The 21,419-nt window shown below is 44.2% G+C and overlaps 1 protein-coding gene across 8 annotated transcripts in view; it reads left to right on the top strand.

Moving 5' to 3' along the window:
• The window catches only part of LOC126267225 (diacylglycerol kinase theta), a 662,574-nt gene that overhangs the window by 182,641 nt on the left and 458,514 nt on the right, over positions 1-21,419 (top strand). For all 8 annotated transcript variants that reach the window (XM_049972276.1, XM_049972256.1, XM_049972247.1 and 5 more), the window contains exon 2: positions 17,256-17,335. In XM_049972276.1, coding sequence (XP_049828233.1) covers positions 17,256-17,335 — 80 coding nt within the window. The remainder of the gene's footprint in view (positions 1-17,255; positions 17,336-21,419) is intronic.

Here is a 21,419-nt window from a genome sequence, read left to right as displayed (position 1 = left end):
TTGTCATATTCAAGTATTTTACGTTTGTTGCATTCCGTCTTCAGCGTGTTGAACTTTTAGTACGCAACAGTGTATGTTTCCTCAGCATTCTTCTAATGAATCTTAGCCTGTTATCTGCTTTTCGTACAACTGGTTTTGTGAACACTTTAGGGCACCCCACACTGGTACTCCTAGGTACTTTACAATTGTTACTAATGTTGATTACTGTAGAGGCGCTTTCCAGTTTCCAAGCAGGTCATAATATATAAACATAAAATGAGTTACTTAATTCTATATCAAATCGTCAGCGGTGTATTCCTATAATTATGAGGATCTTCCTGACGACACTTCCTGAAGGTGGGAATGGCCTGTGCTTTTCTCCAACCGTTTGTACCCTTCGTTGCTCGAGTGACCTACCATAAACTGTTATTACAATGGGAGCAAATTCTGTCCTGTTGTAGCTGTTCGACCGTGACTGATGATATTGATACAGTAATGGCAAATTGAACCAGCTGCGCCGTACTATTAGGCAAAACACATTCTGTCCTCCTGATGATGAATGTCCTAGCCGAGATACTATCTCCGCGTGAACCTGAAGCGTTGGCGAACGTTAACATTCTTTGCCTACCCAACAATCTCTAATTAGTCACCAAGGCAGGTTGCAGCAATTTTCAGAGTGCACGTATACATCTAGACAACTCTTTCGATCTCGCCCAAAAATTATGAGTTCAATGTGCATCGGAAGCTAGACAAGTGTTGTCCGTTAAGAAGAAGAGGTCATTAAACCTGTGGACACTGGTAGCGGCAGGGTTATACACTGTACAGTTACACAGGAGGCTGTCACACTCTATGGTAAAGGCAGTGTGACTTTGGTTGTGCGGAAAGCTTGTGTCGACAGGTAGCTTTGTCGATGTTACTGGGCGATGCATTAGCAAATCTAGTAAATAATTCCACTCGCATTTCGCTCTCTAGATATTGTCCTATGTAATACTCTTTTTTGTCTGCTAGTATAGCGTACAGCGTATCCCGCAGAATGCTATAGCTTGCGAGTCACGGAGGTAAACCAGACCCGGATCGCATCCGCGCGGCCGATTAACGACCGGGAGTAGGTACACCGTCTAGCCTAAATTTGTTTTCAGGAGGCTGCCCACACTCCTTTAGGCAAATGGCGGCCTGACCCCACGTTCTACCCCAGAAAATATGACACACGAAAAATTAAAATACGATTACATACCGAACAAAGTTTACACGATTTATAGACTGGTAGCGCACGCGACTTCCCTCTGTTAGCTTACCTTCACGACAGTGGCGTCATGAAGGCCATCCAGCCACAAGGACAAATACTAAAATAAAATTTGCCAAATCCTGAAAAAGCGCACCCCATACTAAACGGGATTGACGCTGGGGAAAAGAAGAATGCTTTTCTTGTTTACTAACGTAAGAAAAGCGGTTGGAGAGCAGAAAGTCTGAAACAAGTTTTTCTTAAGAAATAAAATAACTGGTACATAGGATAACAAAATTTTAGTGACCTCAAAAAAGATTATTATCAGATGAATATTTCAAATTACATAAACGGTATTCACTATGTTTTTCATCAAACATAACATACGCTTGAAAGTCGACTAAACCTCTTCTGCGGGACAACTAATAGTGGAGTGTTGTGTTGGAGAAGGTACAGGTGTTTTGGAACGTACCAGTCATCACATCTTGCTGCGGACTACGATTTGCAGATGACGATGCGAATGTTTTTAATTCATGCAACGACATCATTAGTTGCGACTATAACACATGAGAATGTCTTGTTTTGGTCATGAAATAATAGGTACGAGTTGCAGAGTTAGATGAATCTTGTTGCCTGTCACATCACATCGATGTTCGACACACAGACTGTACAGTCAGGTGGTGTGAGGGAACTTTGTAGGGCCATTCGGGGCGCTGTGTTACGAAAGCCGCCACGAAAGCTGTGGAACGCCTCAATATTGTCTCTAGTCAGTAACGTTCCATTTTAAATGCTTCTACTGTCATTTCACTTGACGAGGATCCCGCTACAGTGTTCGATGGGCATGACAGTGAATTGTAATTGCTGCCCTAGCTTCCATATTCAGCAGATACCAGGGTCGGTCACAGCGTGCAAATCTTCACGCATGTACAGTGTGCAGCCAGCTTGCGGCACGAGGCTCGATCTATCTGGGCACTACTCTGTACGTCACGGATTTGCTCGGTCCTTCTCGATGTAGCGCGACATTTCATTTAGAAGTGAGATGCGACACTTTCTTTCAACATTTGGTGCGGCTTATTTTGGTCGGCAGGACTCTCTTCAGTTCGGCAGAACCGTGGTGTAAGCCCTGTTTATCCTTCGCTGTTTGTTCGCGGTGTAGAAAAGGTGCACAGGTCCAGTTGTGTTTGCAGAAAAATGGGCAGTCTAGAGACTGAATGTCGCAGTCCTTTAAAAATGAATGGCAGTCGCTGCTCTCCATACTGGTCTATCCTGTGCAAGCCTCTTTACCTCTGAATAAGTACTGCAACCTACGCCCACTTGAACCTATCTTATTACTACAAAGTTCCCAGTCCTTCTTCCTCATGTGACCAATTATATCAACGTTTTCTTATATTTTATCTATTACGTAGTCATAGTAATGCGAAAACCTTTCAAAAAGTGAGAATCTTCGGTGATCAACGGAGAGACAGATGTTAGGTGTTAGTAGGAGAGACGGCAAAACAGAAGGATGATCAGGGAGAAGACTAGTTGTGATTGTCGCTATAATGAAAATGAAATAGAGTCGAGAGCAACATATGTAAGGGGGGGGGGGGGGCAGAATGTAACTGGCCCGAAGAATTCAACAAAACTTGCTTTATTTGCAGTTTGCGCCTGGGGTAGATAATGTAAGTTGGGTTGCCTATTTAAAGAAGAATTAAATATTCTCTGGGCCAGTTTTATGTTTTCCATTCTCTAGCGAGGCGAATAAGTGGTACATGGACCAAAGATGTTCGTTGCTGGATTCCAGGAAATAAGAAAAAACGGAGAGAACGCTCTAATGTAGGGTTGATCGATGAGGTTAGTAAACTTGCAGGAGTGACCGGTGAATCGTTGCAGCTTTAAAGTTATTGTTTGACTACGTTGATCTTCGTTCTCATTACATCGTTAGATACTGTTCAGAAAAAGAAAATAAAGAATAATCACCCTGAAGTAACAGTCCGCCATCAGTGACGTTAGATTCATTAAATAGAGAGGATGTATACGAGAATTCTAAAGCGATCATCTGTGTCTTGTACAGCGTCCTCCTAGCTATGAAGCAGACCTTTGGTCGTTATTGGGGACAGGTCTAGTTACGCTTGCCAGCCACGGGAATTGACACATGTTGGAGAGCACATTTTGTCACCATTGTAGCAACGCCAAAAGCATAAGCTGGATAAAAGTCCCTGCCATTCAGTATTCACCCAAAAAACAGCAGAGATGTACGGTAGGCTATTTATTGCTCTCTCAAGACTGATGCTCGAAGTTTCCTATAGCTCTCAAAACTAGCCTATCCTGTACAGTCCTCTTCACCTTTGAGTAACTACTGCAACCTACGTCCACTTGAACCTAAACCTATTACAACAAAGTTTCCATTCCTTCTGCCTCATGCGATCAATTATATCAACTTTTTTAAAATTATGACGTAATCTCTTACAGTATACAAGTGATTCTGGATAGGAAAGATACATCAACAGACCTAGGAGAAAGCCACTGCAGCCGCATGTAAAACGATTGTTTCTCCAACTACAGTTTTTTGTAATATGACGCGATAGTATACCGAGAAAACTTTTTTTTGGTCAACCATTACATTCTTCCTGAAGTCTGAGCGTATATCACCTGTCTCATATATGTTGCATACCAGTTGGAATACTTTTGTGATGGCTGGCTGCTCCAAGGACCTCAATAATTCTCAGGCACTGTCGTCTGCTCTAGGTGCCTTGTTTCTACAGAGGTCCTTTAGTGCTCTGTCAAATTTTTCTCGCAGTATCATATCTTCAGGTACATCCTCTTCTCTTTCTATAATATTGTCCTTAAGTTTCTTTCCTTTATACAGGCCCTCTAGATATTTCTTCCACCTATCAGCTTTCCGTGCTTTGCTTTACTTACCAATGTGTGTGGGCCTAATCACCCACGCCAAGGCAGAATCTGCTATCATAACTGGCCAACAGTTTTCGCCAGTTATCCTTTCAGTTGCTGTATTGCGTTCCGTGTGTGTTATCTATTCTTTCGCCTAACCCTAGGAACCAAGTCCGTACTTTCTTAATGGGACTTTCTGTCCCAAATAAAAGTCTGCCTGCTATAGAGAAATTAATTATCACTGTATATTTCTAACAATAAAAGTGTCTAAATACGTCGGAGACAGTTCCAGGTGTACAATTTCACATCTTACAAATAAAAAGATAAAAAGAATTGCTGTTACCTTTACAGAAATTGACAATGTTTGAAATTAGAATCTACAACTCTAGATCACCTCAAGCACGTCAAAGTAGGTGACGGTATTAATACATATGTAGGAAACATAAATGATCTTGTATCTTTGAGGCAATTGTAACGCCATCACTCATTTTGTGCTTGTGTGTGTAAGTGTGAGTGTGAGTGGACCAGGGTTTATAAGATTTACTTTCATGTTTTAGCATTTGAAATGTAGCTTTAAACATTTTAGCCTCATTCGCCTCATTAGTTTAGAAAGGGTGCTGATGACCTCGCTGTTGAGCGCCCTGTACATACAACCAACCAACAGCGAAATTTTTAAAATTTGGATAAATTCTCCATGTACGAAGGTTTAAAATACTGGAGGCCGCAGAACCCCCACAGCGATGACAGAATGGGCCGGAGGTAACGATCCTCGTGAGCTGACCTCCGAGGAACGTTCCTACGAAAACCGCTGGGACACGATTCCCGCCGAAAAGCAGAGACGCGTTTTTGGTTGGCGGAGTGCTAAGGAGGTACTACGGGGTATGAAAAGTTCCAGAAAATCTTCTGAAAGGAGTATGAGCTTCAAGGGATTGGCTGGCAGATTGATGTCCCATGTAACTGGCTACATTTGGACGATTTCTCATGCTGGTCCGTTGTCCAAATGCACGGTGCATTCGCGTGTATGGCTGCATACTGTCCCTTCTATTTTCAAGATTTGCGACTGAATCGGAGCAAACTTTTCCAAGAGACATCTACTAGTCTCCAGTTGAATGTTGGTCCTCTAAGGATAACGTGAGCAGGGCTTGGGCACTGAAGTGCAATTCTCAAAAAGACAGGAGGCAATCACGACGAACTATGAGATATTTCGTTGCCAACCTGTTCAGGTGATATCATAAAACGTTGTCCTTCAGGGAGTCAACGGCAAACTTTATCTTAGATTGCCTGACACTGCACCGCTTCAAAAGTCAAGAATCTGTCAGTAATGAACCCCTCGATACCGAACGGAAAATGTCTATGAAACGCGTTTGTAAAACCACGTCACTTTTTACCGATCTATCTATACTAACAACGTGATGAAATTCAAAAACTGCAGAGCGCTTATGGCAAACCCCATGCCGCACCTAAGTTACTTGACTATTGAAAGTAATATAGGTAGGCTACAAAAATTCTACCCAGCGTACCTGAACGCTGACTCTATAGATATTTTTACCAGACTGGGATTTACCAGAAGACGCTAAAAACTTCTAATTCAACCATGGAGGAGGTGTACGATTAATCGTAACACATCGGATTAGAGATTTCAAGAACGCCACGGAAGTGCTCTACAAGTACCTGTGGGACACTACATGTAAGATGTTATATTCCACGGAGAGCCTTATCATTATAGTCTTGAAGCAAACGTTCCAACACGGGGTAACATCTTAGCTCGTCCAACAAATACTTCACATATTGAACACGAGAGTAAAAATGAAGACATTTTGGTATAGAGGAACACATTTTCTTTCCGCAAATGGAATTACAATCGTAGTCGTAGTACATTTCACCGTAACGTCGTAAGGCGACTTACAGAGTACATACGTAGATGCACAATTCCGTACTTGTTCTGAACGGGGGAAGTAAACAATGCACGCCGATGGGAGATGAAGTGCGAAGTAGGAGCGGCAGAGGTCCGTCTGGCTGACATAACACAGTGCCTATAAACAGAAAGTATTTGGTTATAAGGATAATGCTGACGACTTTAACGTCGTCACACCGTGTAACTGCTTAGGAGCAATAACAAGAAGCTATATTGGTGTGCAGAACGTAAAGATGAAAGTTTCATTCGCATGATGTGTCACTACCAAGAAACATACCTAAATGGAACATCATACATCGAAAGAACTGCTACAGTATGTCACAGACGTTAAATGAAAGAAATCCACATTGAGACGAACAGGAATGTCACTTTTATTCAAAGACAATAATTACACTGAAGTCATCGCGTTTCACGGTGGTAGCCTGGACATTACAGAAGGCGATACATGGTTCGCAATAGGGTGTGGGGTCACCACGGACGGCAATGTTGGATGTACCCTGATATGGCGAGGAGTGGGTATACGTAATGCACCCAGAACATTATCGAAAATGATGGGTTTAGTCGTCAGGTGTTGATGTGTGGGGAAGTATAATCTTGCATGAAGGTACTGAACTCCAAATCTTTTAGAACGCTACAGTCACCGATCAGCGTTATTGTGACACTGTACGCCTTCCGCATATGCTTGTTTTCAGGGGTGCATTCGGCCCTGGCTTCATTTTTGTGGATACCGCACGTGGGAGGGCTCTTGGAACGAGAGGATATTCGGTGAGTAGACTGGACTCCCCGTTTCCCCGACCAGCACTAACGACCATCAAACATTCGTCAACCGCGCTGGTAGTGGATGGAACGCCCTACCACAAGAAATCTTTACCAGTCTTGTGGCTAGCTAGCATGGGAGCATGCATTGACGCCTGTCTTGATCACACATCCAATTAAGAACAATCTCCCGCTGTATGTAATGTCCAACTGACATCATAAATCACGGTGACTTTATTGTAATTATTCCGTATTTCTTTCATTTACCTTCTGTAGCAGTTTTTACTGTGCATGGTTGAACTTTCATCGAGCTATGTTATTTGGCAGTGACACATCATGCGAAAGTCGCTTTCGCCCGTAAGTTTTGCACACCACTGTCTTTTAAATGGGACCATCACGTAAAATCAGTATTAATGAAACTGAATGAAAGAATAAAGATAAATGTAAATTTCGTGTGACTAGGGTCTCTCTTCGAGTAGACCATTCGCCGGGTGCAAGTCTTTCGATTTGACGCTACTTCGGCGACTTGCGCTTCGATGTGGATGAAATGATGATGACTAGGACAACACAACACCCAGTCCCTGAGCGGAGAATATCTCCGACCCAGTCGGGAATCGAACCCGGGCCCTTAGGATTGGCATTCTGTCGCGCTGACCACTTTTATTTTTATTTTTTTATTTTTTTTTAATTTCGTTCGTTGTATTTGGTCGAAGCGGAGGTCACATGACATCAATTTAAGTTCGTTGTTGATCTTTTCAATCAGTTTTTTTTTATTACAGAGACACGCCAGGTCTCTGGGCGAACACGCTGAGCTACCGTGCCGGCTACCACTCAGCTACAGGGAACGGACAATGAAAGAATTAGATTGGTTAGAAGGGTTCTGGCAAATGCAACGAATCTCTCAAGGAAATCGGATACCAGATGCCAGTGCGTCTAATCCTAGGATATTTTTCTAGTATTTAGAGTCGTTCTTAAGTAGGCATGACAGCAAACACCGAACGAATTCATAGGATCGCGCCTAGGATCGTAAGACCGTTTTAGCCTACACGAAAATATAGCAACGATGTTCAGGGAACTTAAATTGGAATTCTTGGAGGAGGGACGACGTACTTCTCCTAAAGTCATGTTGAGTAAATTGAGGGAAATCTGTGGACCACTACGCTGCCACTAACATTCATTTCACGTTGGGATAATTAGAATAAAATAAGATGGTTCAGATGGCTCTGAGCACTATGGGACTTAACATCTGAGGTCATCAGTCCCCTATTCTTAGAACCACTTAAACCTAACTAACCTAAGGACAACACACACATTCACGCCCGAGGCAGTTTTCGAACCTGCGACCGTAGCAGCAGCGCAGTTCCGGACTGAAGCGCCTAGAACCGCTGGGCCACCACGGCTGGCTTTGGAATAAGACGAATATAATTGTATCGCCTGTATAGGCATAGAGACAATCATATTCCCTCGGTCTTTCAGCTAATGCGACAGAAAATGGATAATATCGGTACGCTGTACCCTCAGCACAAATGTATGCTGGAGAGCGTCCGCTCTTGTTTTAAGCCGCGGTGCTGTGGCCCGGCCGTGCGCGCGCTGCCAGTCCCAGGCCGCGGTGACGTCAGCAGCGACCGAGCGACGGCGCCGCCTCAGCCGGCGCTTCTCCAAGCTGCGGCGCCACGCACAGCGCGCCCATCTGGCCGCGACTAAAAACACTGCCACCTCTGCGAAGACGCGTACGCTTTGCGATTCATGTATGAGTGGTTACTGGGGTCGTTTCAACTCGTACACCTCTGGACTACAAATTACAAACAACGACGAAATGATTACACAGAGCATAACAATTTTGACGTGGAAAGCACTCAATATCAAGTCACCATAAAATGTTTTGTTGGCGGTGGTTTATCGCCAAAGAAAATTCACTCAAAAAAATAGTTCAAATGGCTCTGAGCACTATAGGACTTAGCTTCTAAGGTCATCAGTCCCCTGGAACGTAGAACTACTTAAACCTAACTAACCTAAGGACATCACACACATCCATGCCCGAGGCAGGATTCGAATCTGCGACCGTAGTGGTCGCGCGGTTCCAAACTGTAGCGCATAGAACCGCTTGGCAACACCGGCTGGCAAAATTCATTCAAAGTGGGTGAAAATTCGATATGAGTACGCTCCCATTTTCAACATCGCCACGTTTTTCTTGGAGATCGTCCACGTGAAGGACACGCCAAAACAGAAATCATAGAAGAAAGCAGAAAGTGCATAACATAGTAATGGACTAAACGCATTTAAAATTTTTAACTGATCGAAACAGCTCCTGTCATATGAACAACATAAGGAAGATTATATGAACAACATAAGGAAGAGTACTGCAGAGGAGAGTTTTGAGCTCGAGGAATCTTACGGGAATCAGGGGTTTAATGGTCAGGGGTCGTCGCAGTGCGGCGAGCGGGTAGTTGGGAATTTCGGTTTGACGCAAAGCGTGTCCGGATGGCCGAACCGGTTAAGGCAAAAGTTCTACAGGAGCGGCGCATCTGAGTTCCAGTCCCGGTCCGGCACAAGTTTTGAACTCTCGCCATTGCATCGCCACAGTGTCTTCTAAAATTGTCTCGATGTTCCATCGACTTTGTCGATAAAATTCTTCAGGGTTTGAGGCCGCATTGTCATCTGTAAAATTTCGACGTTTCGGCGATTGTTGCAAGGCGCGTTCCTCAAGGTGTATTGCTAACTGCTCACAGAGAACAGGCGCGTTCCACAGGGTGTATTGCTAACTGCAGTGAGCAGTAGCAATGCACCCTCAGGAACGCGCCTTGCAACAATCGCCGAAACGTCGAAAGTTTACAGACGACAATGCGGCCTCAAACACTGAAGAATTTTATTGGCTGTGACAACGGACGCGGAAGTCTACGTTTATCCCATTGACTTTCTTCCACGCCGACCGTAGATGCAAGTATGCGAGAAATAAACAGTGAATAATGGATTGGTAAGTGGGAATATCTCAACACCGCTACAATCCAAGTCTCAAAATAAAAGCATGCCACCTGATTTTTATTGCTCTCAATCACGAAATCAGGCAACTGGATTGTTATTATAACAAATCGCTTCAAAGCCAGTTGAAAGTAATGTGTTAATCAAAGATCCCGTATTCTAATCATCACTGATCGATCACCATGAAAGTTCATTAAGTATCTGCACACACTTTTTATGAATGTACAATAGCGTGCACAAACGTTTCCCGAGGTAACTTGAGACTTAATTCAGTTTCAAGCGCACCCGAGAACTGTCCACGGTGCACAATTATAGGGTCCAGTGAGTGGTACTTTCCATATCCTTCTTCCTCTTTCTGCAGACGCTCACAACAGTAGCACGTGAAAATCCGACCAGCTTCGCCGTTTTCGAGATACTCGTTTACAGGCCGCGAGTAATAATAATCTGCCCTTTGTTAAAGTCGCTTATTTCAACGGACTTCCCCATTTGCAGCCAATATCTTCGGTAGCGTGATCCGCTGCCCGCGTCTGCTCCGCTTACATACGTTTGTTATGCGTCACGTGCCCGAAACGCCACCAGGCGGCATCCAACGTGGCGGCGGGCACTGGTCATAATGCTCTGGCTGATCAGACCAAAAAGGCAAGCTCCAACGAGATGTGGTCAGATGTTAATGTATGTTCGTACACGTATACGCCATCGGTGAGTCTGTAAATAATTAGAGTTGGGATTCTCTGTGACAGATAGAACGGCCGACTAAGTGTTTAGTGTTGTTACCAAGCCTGATGCGGGATATAAGGGGCGTGAACAGCGGCAGAGGTTGAGTGATCACCGATGCTGGGCTGCGTGCGAACGAGAGGGCAGGAATATTTCTTTAAAATCAGTACCGCCATTAGACTGTTGTTTACTTACAGTGTTACATTTACACTTACATAATCATGATTTCGGCTTCAGAGTGCCATTATCAAGTGTCTTCTGAAAGTAGATTAGACAATAACAGTAAAACACATAACAAGTGCTATAACCGTATAACAATCTATGTTTGTAATGCTTACTTACAAGTGCTGTAAATTGCCGAAGAAGGCATACTGTCGTATTAAAATACACTATTAGACACATTGTCTAAGAGTCGACGTATCTGGCAGAGCTTACTGCCTTGTTTCATTACTGAGTACACCATCTTGACTGAATAACAGTTGGCTAAGTGTCAAATTGTCTTGGTCAAAGAAATTCCTGTTACAAGCAGGTGAGTCTTTGAACTCAGTGTCCAATAGGATAGGAAAGGCTAGGAGCAAGTACCCGGGGTCTAGGGGTAGCCGGCACGGTAGCTCAGCGTGTTCGGTCAGAGGGTTAGCATACCTCTGTAATAAAAAAAACTGAGCTAATCGATCAACAACGAACTTAAACGGATGTCTTACGACGTCCGGCCCGAGCAGATGCAACGAACAATAGCGAACAAAATGAGATTAAAAAAAAAAAGGGGGTAGCGTCTTTGATTCATAATCAAAACGTCTTCTGTCCCGGGTTCGATTCCCGCCACTGCCTAAATTTTGATAAATAATCAGCATTGGCGGCCGAAGACTTCCGGCATAAGAAGTCAGCCTCATTCTGCCAACGGCCTTGTCAAAGAGGGCGGAGGAGCGGATAGAGGTTTAGGGCACTCTCTTGTCCTAGGGGTGGGAAATTGCCCCTAAAGGACATGTGGCCTGTAGTTGAAGAAGTGTCATGATGATCTCTCCATTGGCAAAAGATTCCGGAATAGTCCCCCATTCGCATCTCCGGGAGGGGACTGCCAAGGGGGAGGTTACCATGAGAAAAATATTGAATAATCAACGAAAAATAACGTTCTACGAGTCGGGGCGTGGAATGTCAGAAGCTTGAACGTGGTAGGGAAACTAGAAAATCTGAAACGGGAAATGCAAAGGCTCAATCTAGATATAGTAGAGGTCAGTGAAGTGAAGTGGAAGGAAGACAAGGATTTCTGGTCAGATGAGTATCGGGTAATATCAACAGCATCAGAAAATGGTATAACAGATGTAGGATTCGTTATGAATAGGAAGGTAGGGCAGAGGGTGTGTTACTGTGAACAGTTCAGTGACCGGGTTGTTCTAATCAGAATCGACAGCAGACCAACACCGACAACGATAGTTCAGGTATACATACCGACGTCGCAAGCTGAAGATGAACTGATAGAGAAAGTGTATGAGGATATTGAAAGGGTAATGCAGTATGTAAAGGGGGACGAAAATCTAATAGTCATGGGCGACTGGAATGCAGATGTAGGGGAAGGAGTAGAAGAAAAGGTTACACGAGAATATGGGCGTGGGACAAGGAATGAAAGAGGAGGAAGACTAATTGAGTTCTGTAACAAGTTTCAGCTAGTAATAGCGAATACCCTGTTCAAGAATCACAAGAGGAGGAGGTATACTTGGAAAAGACCTGGAGATACGGGAAGATTTCAAATAGATTACATCATGATCAGACAGATATTCCGGAATCAGATATTGGATTGTAAGGCGTACCCAGGAGCAGATATAGACACAGATCACAATATAGTAGTGATGAAGAGTAGGTTGAAGTTCAAGACATTAATCAGGAAGAATCAATACGCAAAGAAGTGGGATACGGAAGTTCTAAGGAATGACGAGATACGTTTGAAGTTCTCTAACTCTATAGATACAGCAATAAGGAATAGCGCAGTAGGCAGTACAGTTGAAGGGGAATGGACATCTCTAAAAAGGGCCATCACAGAAGTTGGGAAGGAAAACATAGGTACAAAGAAGGTAGCTGCGAAGAAACCATGGGTAACAGAAGAAATACTTCAGTTGATTGATGAAAGGAGGAAGTACAAACATGTTCCGGGAAAATCAGGAATACAGAAATACAAGTCGCTGCGGAATGAAATAAATGAGGTAGTGCAGGGAAGCTAAGACGAATTGGCTGCAGGAAAAATGTGAAGACATCGAAAAGGATATGATTGTCTGAAGCACAGACTCAGCATACAGGAAAGTCAAAACAACCTTTGGTGACATTAAAAGCAACGGTGGTAACATTAAGAGTGCAACGGGAATTCCACTGTTAAATGCAGAGGAGAGAGCAGATAGGTGGAAAGAATACATTGAAAGCCTCTATGAGGGTGAAGATTTGTGTGATGTGATAGAAGAAGAAACAGGAGTCGTTTTAGAAGAGATAGGGGATCCAGTATTAGAATCGGAATTTAAAAGAGCTTTGGAGGACTTACGGTCAACTAAGGCAGAAGGGATAGATAACATTCCATCAGAATTTCTGACATCATTAGGGGAAGTAGCAACAAAACGACTATTCACGTTGGTGTGTAGAATATATGAGTCTGGCGACATACCATCTGGCTTTCGGAAAAGCATCATCCACACAATTCCGAAGACGGCAAGAGCTGACAAGTGCGAGAATTATCGCACAATCAGCTTAACAGCTCATGCATCGAAGCTGCTTACGAGAATAATATACAGAAGAATGGAAATGAAAATTGAGAATGCGCTAGGTGACGATCAGTTTGGCTTTAGGAAAAGTAAAGGCACGAGAGAGGCAATTCTGACGTTACGGCTAATAATGGAAGCAAGACTAAAGAAAAATCAAGACACGTTCATAGGATTTGTCGACCTGGAAAAAGCGTTCGACAATGTAAAATGGTGCAAGCTGTTCGAGATACTGAAAAAAGTAGGGGTAAGCTATAGGGAGAGACGGGTCATATACAATATGTACAACAACCAAGAGGGAATAATAAGAGTGGACGATCAAGAACGAAGTGCTCGTATTAAGAAGGGTATAAGACAAGGCTGTAGCCTTTCGCCCCTACTCTTCAATCTGTACATCGAGGAAGCAATGATGGAAATAAAAGAAAGGTTCAGGAGTGGAATTAAAATACAAGGTGAAAGGATATCAATGATACGATTCGCTGATGACATTTCTATCTTGAGTGAAAGAGAAGAAGAATTAAATGATCTGCTGAACGGAATGAACAGTCTAATGAGTACACAGTATGGTTTGAGAGTAAATCGGAGAAAGACGAAGGTAGTGAGAAGTAGTAGAAATGAGAACAGCGAGAAACTTAACATCAGGATTGATGGTCACGAAGTCAGTGAAGTTAAGGAATTCTGCTACCTAGGCAGTAAAATAACCAATGACGGACGGAGCAAGGAAGACATCAAAAGCAGGCTCGCTATGGCAAAAAAGGCATTTCTGGCCAAGAGAAGTCTACTAATATCAAATACCGGCCTTAATTTGAGGAATAAATTTCTGAGGATGTACGTCTGGAGTACAGCATTGTATGGTCGTGAAACATGGACTGTGGGGAAACCGGAACAGAAGAGAGTCGAAGCATTTGAGATGTGGTGCTATAGACGAATGTTGAAAATTAGGTGGACTGATAAGGTAAGGAATGAGGAGGTTCTACGCAGAATCGGAGAGGAAAGGAATATGTGGAAAACACTGATAAGGAGAAGGGACAGGATGATAGGACATCTGCTCAGACATGAGGGAATGACTTCCATGGTACTAGAGGGAGCTGTAGAGGGCAAAAACTGTAGAGGAAGACAGAGATTGGAATACGTCAAGCAAATAATTGAGGACGTAGGTTGCAAGTGCTACTCTGAGATGAAGAGGTTAACACAGGAAAGGAATTCGCGGCGGGCCGCATCCAACCAGTCAGTAGACTGATGACAAAAAAAAGGAAGCAATTTATTTTCTGTGGTAGTTGTTACATCAGTAATGAATCAAGGCAGTAAGCTCTGCCAGATATGTCGACTCTTAGACAATGCGTCTAATAGTGTATTTTGACAGTATACCATATTAGGCAATTTATAACACTTTTAAGTAAGCATCACAAATATGGATTGTTGTACGTTTATATCACTTGTTAAGTATTTTAGTGTTATTGTCTAATCTGCTTTCAGAAAGCACTTGATAATGGCACTCTGAAGCCGAAATCATGATTGTGGAAGTGTAAATGTAACGCTGTAAGTAAACAACAGTCTAATGGCGGTACTGACTTTAAAGAAATATATTATGACTGTGGCCCACATTATGAACAACTTATTGAAGGACAGGAACACTCGTCGTCAAGATTTCGGTCGACGACGTCTGACCACCAAAAGGGAGGATTGGCGTATTGTCCACCAATCACATCATAGCCCCTTCACATTTGCTCTGGCCGTCGAAGAATTAGTAGTCGATTGCTTGCAATCTATGTAATACGGCATCATTCGTCATACACTAGCAGCAACTGGACTAGGGAGTTGCCGTCTCATAGCTAGGCTGCCGTTAACACCGCCACACAGACGGTTGCGTTTGGAGTGGTGCCGTGATCAGGAAGCGTGGACTGATGACGAATGTCGCGTTATGTAGTTCTTCACTACAGAAGATGGCCACTGCTGGTGAGTATGGTGGCAGTCCGGGTAGGCAAAGCGATGTTACTCCTAATATCAAGGCGTGGGCAGTCGTCGGTTATAACTTCAGGCCACAGATGGTAGTGGATGCGGATCTCTGGCAGCACAACGATAAGTCACGGACATTCTGCGTCCTCGTGTGTTATCTCTCATGCGACAGTATCATGGCACAATTTTCAGTAAGAAAGCCCTCGTCCACATTTGGCACGTGTCTCTATGAACTGGATGCGTGATGCTGATGTCCTCCCGTGAGCAGTAAATCACCCAATCTGCCCCGATAGAATGTCTGTTGGGACCAAGTTGAACGTCATCTCCGTTCATCGATGATACCAAGAACCATGTACAACAATTGTGGGTCAGTTTGCCTCAAGAGGCTTTATGACACCGTTCCCAACCGAATCAATGCATGCTTCCAGACCATGCTAATAAGTTGGTTCATTTCGCCAAGTTCTTTGTATATTTGACTCGATTTTGTAATCACTGATATGACATCGCGTATCCTCTTAACCCGTGAAGTTTCATTTCGTCTTTTTTCTGGATGCCCCATTTAATTTATTATGCAATGGACTTAATACTGTGAAGGAGATTTGCACATTACTGACAACATCTAAAAGTGTTCATTGTTGATCTCGCTCTAATGGCGACTCAAGGAGCTGTTGAAGGACAGGTATTACTTTGCTCTCTTCGGATTACAAGCTATTGGGACAGTCATCTGGGCCTGTTCTTAAAGCAGCGGAGTTGTAATAGCGACGCTAATAAGTAGGTTACAGTAGCGTAAACGGTGATGATTATTCCAATGTGCTTCAGACTAACAGTGCGGTTATTAGCGCCGTTTTCATTGATATATGAATATGATTAAAATCATTAAAACTCTAGAATATTAACCGTCCTACATTTATTTCTTTAAAACTTGTCGCTGTATGACACTTCAGTACACTTGAATGCAACGTAGCTTGATGACACACTTTTATGTGTGACGATAATTTTTCAAAAAAACAAAATGTTCAAATGGCTCTGAGCACTATGGGACTTAACATCTATGGTCGCCAGTCCCCTAGAACTTAGTACTACTTAAACGTAACTAACCTAAGGACATCACACAACACCCAGTCATCGCGAGGCAGAGAAAATCCCTGACTCCGCCGGGAATCGAACCCGGGAACCCTACTATTTTTCTTTGTAGTTACAAACTTTGTTACTCCAAGACTTCTGTACTGAGAATTGTTATTATGAACAATTTGGCAGTGATCGGAAGTCGGTATGCGTGGCTTCATTTCCCTGTATTTTCAGCCAATAAATAAGAAATGAATTATTGCCAACGTTTATCCAGTCACGTCACATCATTCTTATTTCCTGCAGTTGTCTTACCGTGCTCCTAATTTTCTTGTAGGTTTAGTGTGACTATGTTGTCGTTTGTTCTGTTTATTGCTCTGTTTTTTTTTTTTTTTTTTTTTTTTTTTTTTTTTTTTTTTTTTTTTTTTTAGTGGTGTTGTTTTCACTCACTGCGTGATCTGTGAATCTTGCCTGATTTGACCCTGCTGAAGCAATGTTTAGTCTTGGTTGTACATTTTCTGGGCATTAGACCGTTTTGTGCCCGTTTCAGTTCTGACCAGTTAACATATGTATAGCAGCAAAGAGGTGTTTATGTATGATATTTTGGTCGTGAATGCGTATTTCTGTAATATTTCGATTTTTTCCTTAGTTTTTAAAATGTTTCTTGCTCTCTGCATTGTTTGCTTATATTAGCCATTGTGCACTCTTTGCTGTCACAAGTATATGTGAATTTAGTGTTCATGTATGGAGTGTTATCATTATGAGATGCATACAGTGTTAATACTGCGGATCTATAGTGTTTTACTTTTAGTTATGTTTTGTTTCTGCTTCATGCTGTGCATTTAATTTTTTACTTCCCAGTATTCGGAGAGTTTTTTTGTAAAGCTCAGCAAAGCACTGAAGCTCCTCCTCATCGTTTCTGTCTAGTCGTAATGGATACTGAGATCTGAAACTACGACAAAAGTTAGCGATGGCTGACTGTGTTGATGGCGAATACCTAGAATTTAAGTCGCGCGCTGCTGCGGCAGGTAGCTAACAGAGTGCGCCCTCTGTGTTTCAGTGTGCAACTTCGTAGTGCACGACCGCTGCCTGAAGACCGTGGTCTCCCCCTGCTCCAGCATCGCAGCCAGTCTCATCAAGGTGAGTACCAGCCAGCCACAGCAGTGTCCGCAGCTGTCATAAGCAGTAGCAGTGCGTCTGTTTAGTACAAAACCACATATTTACATCTCATGTCATCTGTTTACCCATACAGCAATAAGAGAATGGTGAACGAGAGGTCACACTTCCTTCTACCCCATTGTCTCCCACTACGTGTCAGCTCATTATCTATACGGTAAACCCGGCACAGATGCCGCATATTTTGTTATATCGCGGCAGAATTACTCTAAAATTTATTACAAACTAGTGGAGCGTAGGATTAAAATTTTTGCATCATATCACTCATGAGCAAAACGTTGGTAAGTGTAAATGGAACGGAGAAAAGAAGGAACGAAGAAATTGTTGCATGAGCGGGGCCTCTCCCTGGAACCCGATATAGATGCCGATCTTCCTCTGGAGGGATGCCGTCTGTAAAATAATTAACAGCAAACTAAAATTTAAGCTGATTTCTTCAACTTAAATATAACAGAGCTCTACAACAGACAACAAGACAATTACATGCGTACAACTGAGTAGCAATATGAACTGAATCATAATGTACAACATTAAATTACGTTATATTTTAATTTCGATCTATAGCGTACAAGATAGAAATTTAAATAGATTGTTTCTTATTGCTTTGTTCTTTAGAATCTTTCCTACCGTAATCTACACACATGTTCACATACATAGAGCATGTTTCGTAGAGCCAGTGGTTGATTCAATCATCTGTGTGTGGCTAGGAAATAATTTTCCCAACATTCACAGCAGCGGTTTTGTTCTAAATTTATTAAGTTATCTACCAGTCCCAGCTAGTGCGGACAGACTGAGGAGCAGCATTCAAGTGGTGGTCGAACAAGGTTTTTACAAGCTACCTGCTTTGTAGGTGGACTACATTTCCAGTGAATCTGGCATCTGCGAGTAGTATTAGGTCGTCGTTCCACTTTAAATCACTCCTACATGTTTTCGGATGTGACTGCTTCCAGCTATTGTTCTGCAATCATGTAATCATACAAAAACGTGTCTTTCTGCATTTTTATGTGCAGTATATTTTACATTTGTTTACGTTGTGGATCAAGGGACAACCCCTGCAACAAGTGTCGATCCTGTGCAAGTCTTTCTGCATTTCCCTACAGATTTTTAGCGACAGAACAGCATCATCCCCACACTCGCCAGGTTAGCCGAGAGCGCTAATGCGCTGCTCCCTGGACTCTGGTAGGCGCGCCGGCACCGCATCGAATCCGCCCGGCGGATTTACGACGAGGACCAGTGTCCCAGCCAGCCTAGATGTGGTTTTTAGGTGGTTTTCCACATCCCAATAGGTGAATACCAAGCTGGTCCCCACGTACCGCCTCACTTACACGACTCGCAGACATTTGAACACATTCGCACTATTTCATGGCTTATACAAAACGCAGACAGGTGGGGTACACTCATTCAATCCTGGGGGGGGGGGGGGTACTGGATAGTGACAGGAAGGGCATCCAGCCATCCTCTAACATCGCCAAATCCATAGTAACAAGGCCGACCCCACGTTGAAGTGGGACAAAGGCCCAAAGAAAATGATGATGAAAATGAACAGCATCATCTGCAAAAAGCCTCTTGGAACTTCCAAATGTATCCAGTGGCTCATTTACATATATTGCGTAAAGTAATGGCCCTACAACAACTCCTTGGGCTATGTCCGAAGTTACTTTTTCGTTGTTTGAAAGTGTCTCTCCATTGAGAATGATGTGACACGTTCCGATTGCAAAAAACTCTTCAATGCAGTCACACACCTACTCTGATATTCTGTATGCTCAGTCAATACGTCGCAATGGGGAAATGTACGAAAAACTTCCAAGAAGTCAAGAACCACAGCATCAACCTGGACGCCGGTATCTACTTCTTTCTGGATCTCGTGGACGAAAGAGCAAGCTGGGTTTCCCACGATCGTTGATTCTGGAACCCATGTTGATTCCTACAGAGGAGAGTTATGGTCTCCGGAATCGTTATAATACTCGAGCATAAAACAAATTTGCAAACTACAACAGACCGACGTCAGAGAAATAGACCTATAGCTTTGCGCGCCTGTTCGACGACACTTATTGAAAATGGGAAAAACATGCCGAAGCTAAATGGAATGAGGCTCACTAGCAAATCCCGTCTGACACTGCGGAGTGTGGATACTTGTCGGAGCGCGTTTAAGCGTGGAAGAGCGTATTCTTCCTCGGAAAAGAGCTGCAGCAGCACCGGGATGCAACTTGTGAAGATCATTTGTAACATGGTTCAGTTCTTAAACAGGCACGACTTTCGTCCGATATATCAAAAAAATATGCAAACTTACGCAGCGAGAAACCCTTTTAAGTGAAGCAACTGGAACCTGAAAGATGTTGTTTGAGAGCGTGTCGTGTACAGCTCTGACAGGCATCCACTGCCACCTGCTGCAGTTCTATACACTGTATTAAGGGGTTATGGAAAGTGGGGCGAAGTAAATACAGTCGCCATCAAGATCTCTGTAATGTCAGAGAGAATGGTTCATGACACCTCAAACACAATATTGTACGAGTAATGATGTCACTGTAGTTGTCAGTGCAATGCTGAGAGTGCGCGTGCGTTTTCTCGAAGATTAGGTGGCACTCATCGCATCGCCACGTTACGCCGAGTATTCGATGATAGTGCAGCCCTGTAAGACGCACGGGCCTTTGCGGACGCTCGGCAAGCATTCTGGATAAACTACACTCCTGGAAATGGAAAAAAGAACACATTGACACCAGTGTGTCAGACCCACCATACTTGCTCCGGACACTGCGAGAGGGCTGTACAAGCAATGATCACACGCACGGCACAGCGGACACACCAGGAACCGCGGAGTTGGCCGTCGAATGGCGCTAGCTGCGCAGCATTTGTGCACCGCCGCCGTCAGTGTCAGCCAGTTTGCCATGGCATACGGAGCTCCATCGTAGTCTTTAACACTGGTAGCATGCCGCGACAGCGTTGACGTGAACCGTATGTGCAGTTGACGGACTTTGAGCGAGGGCGTATAGTGGGCATGCGGGAGGCCGGGTGGACGTACCGCCGAATTGCTCAACACGTGGGGCGTGAGGTCTCCACAGTACATCGATGTTGTCGCCAGTGGTCGGCGGAAGGTGCACGTTCCCGTCGACCTGGGACCGGACCGCAGCGACGCACGGATGCACGCCAAGACCGTAGGATCCTACGCAGTGCCGCAGGGGACCGCACCGCCACTTCCCAGCAAATTAGGGACACTGTTGCTCCTGGGGTATCGGCGAGGACCATTCGCAACCGTCTCCATGAAGCCGGGCTACGGTCCCGCACACCGTTAGGCCGTCTTCCGCTCACGCCCCAACATCGTGCAGCCCGCCTCCAGTGGTGTCGCGACAGGCGTGAATGGAGGGACGAATGGAGACATGTCGTCTTCAGCGATAAGAGTCGCTTCTGCCTTGGTGCCAATGATGGTCGTATGCGTGTTTGGCGCCGTGCAGGTGAGCGCCACAATCAGGACTGCATACGACCGAGGCACACAGGGCCAACACCCGGCATCATGGTGTGAGGAGCGATCTCCTACACTGGCCGTACACCTCTGGTGATCGTCGAGGGGACACTGAATAGTGCACGGTACATCCAAACCGTCATCGAACCCATCGTTCTACCATTCCTAGATCGGCAAGGGAACTTGCTGTTCCAACAGGACAATGCACGTCCGCATGTATCCCGTGCCACCCAATGTGCTCTAGAAGGTGTAAGTCAACTACCCTGGCCAGCAAGATCTCCGGATCTGTCCCCCATTGAGCATGTTTGGGACTGGATGAAGCGTCGTCTCACGCGGTCTGCATGTCCAGCACGAACGCTGGTCCAACTGAGGCGCCAGGTGGAAATGGCATGGCAAGCCGTTCCACAGGACTACATCCAGCATCTCTACGATCGTCTCCATGGGAGAATAGCAGCCTGCATTGCTGCGAAAGGTGGATATACACTGTACTAGTGCCGACATTGTGCATGCTCTGTTGTTTGTGTCTATGTGCCTGTGGTTCTGTCAGTGTGATCATGTGACGAATCTGACCCCAGGAATGTGTCAATAAAGTTT

This window comes from Schistocerca gregaria, chromosome 1 (assembly GCF_023897955.1).
Source record: "Schistocerca gregaria isolate iqSchGreg1 chromosome 1, iqSchGreg1.2, whole genome shotgun sequence".
In the NCBI taxonomy this organism is placed as follows: Eukaryota; Metazoa; Arthropoda; class Insecta; order Orthoptera; family Acrididae; genus Schistocerca; species Schistocerca gregaria.
The sequence above is the reverse complement of the archived record's forward strand: the minus strand, read 5'-3'. Positions and strand labels throughout refer to the sequence as shown.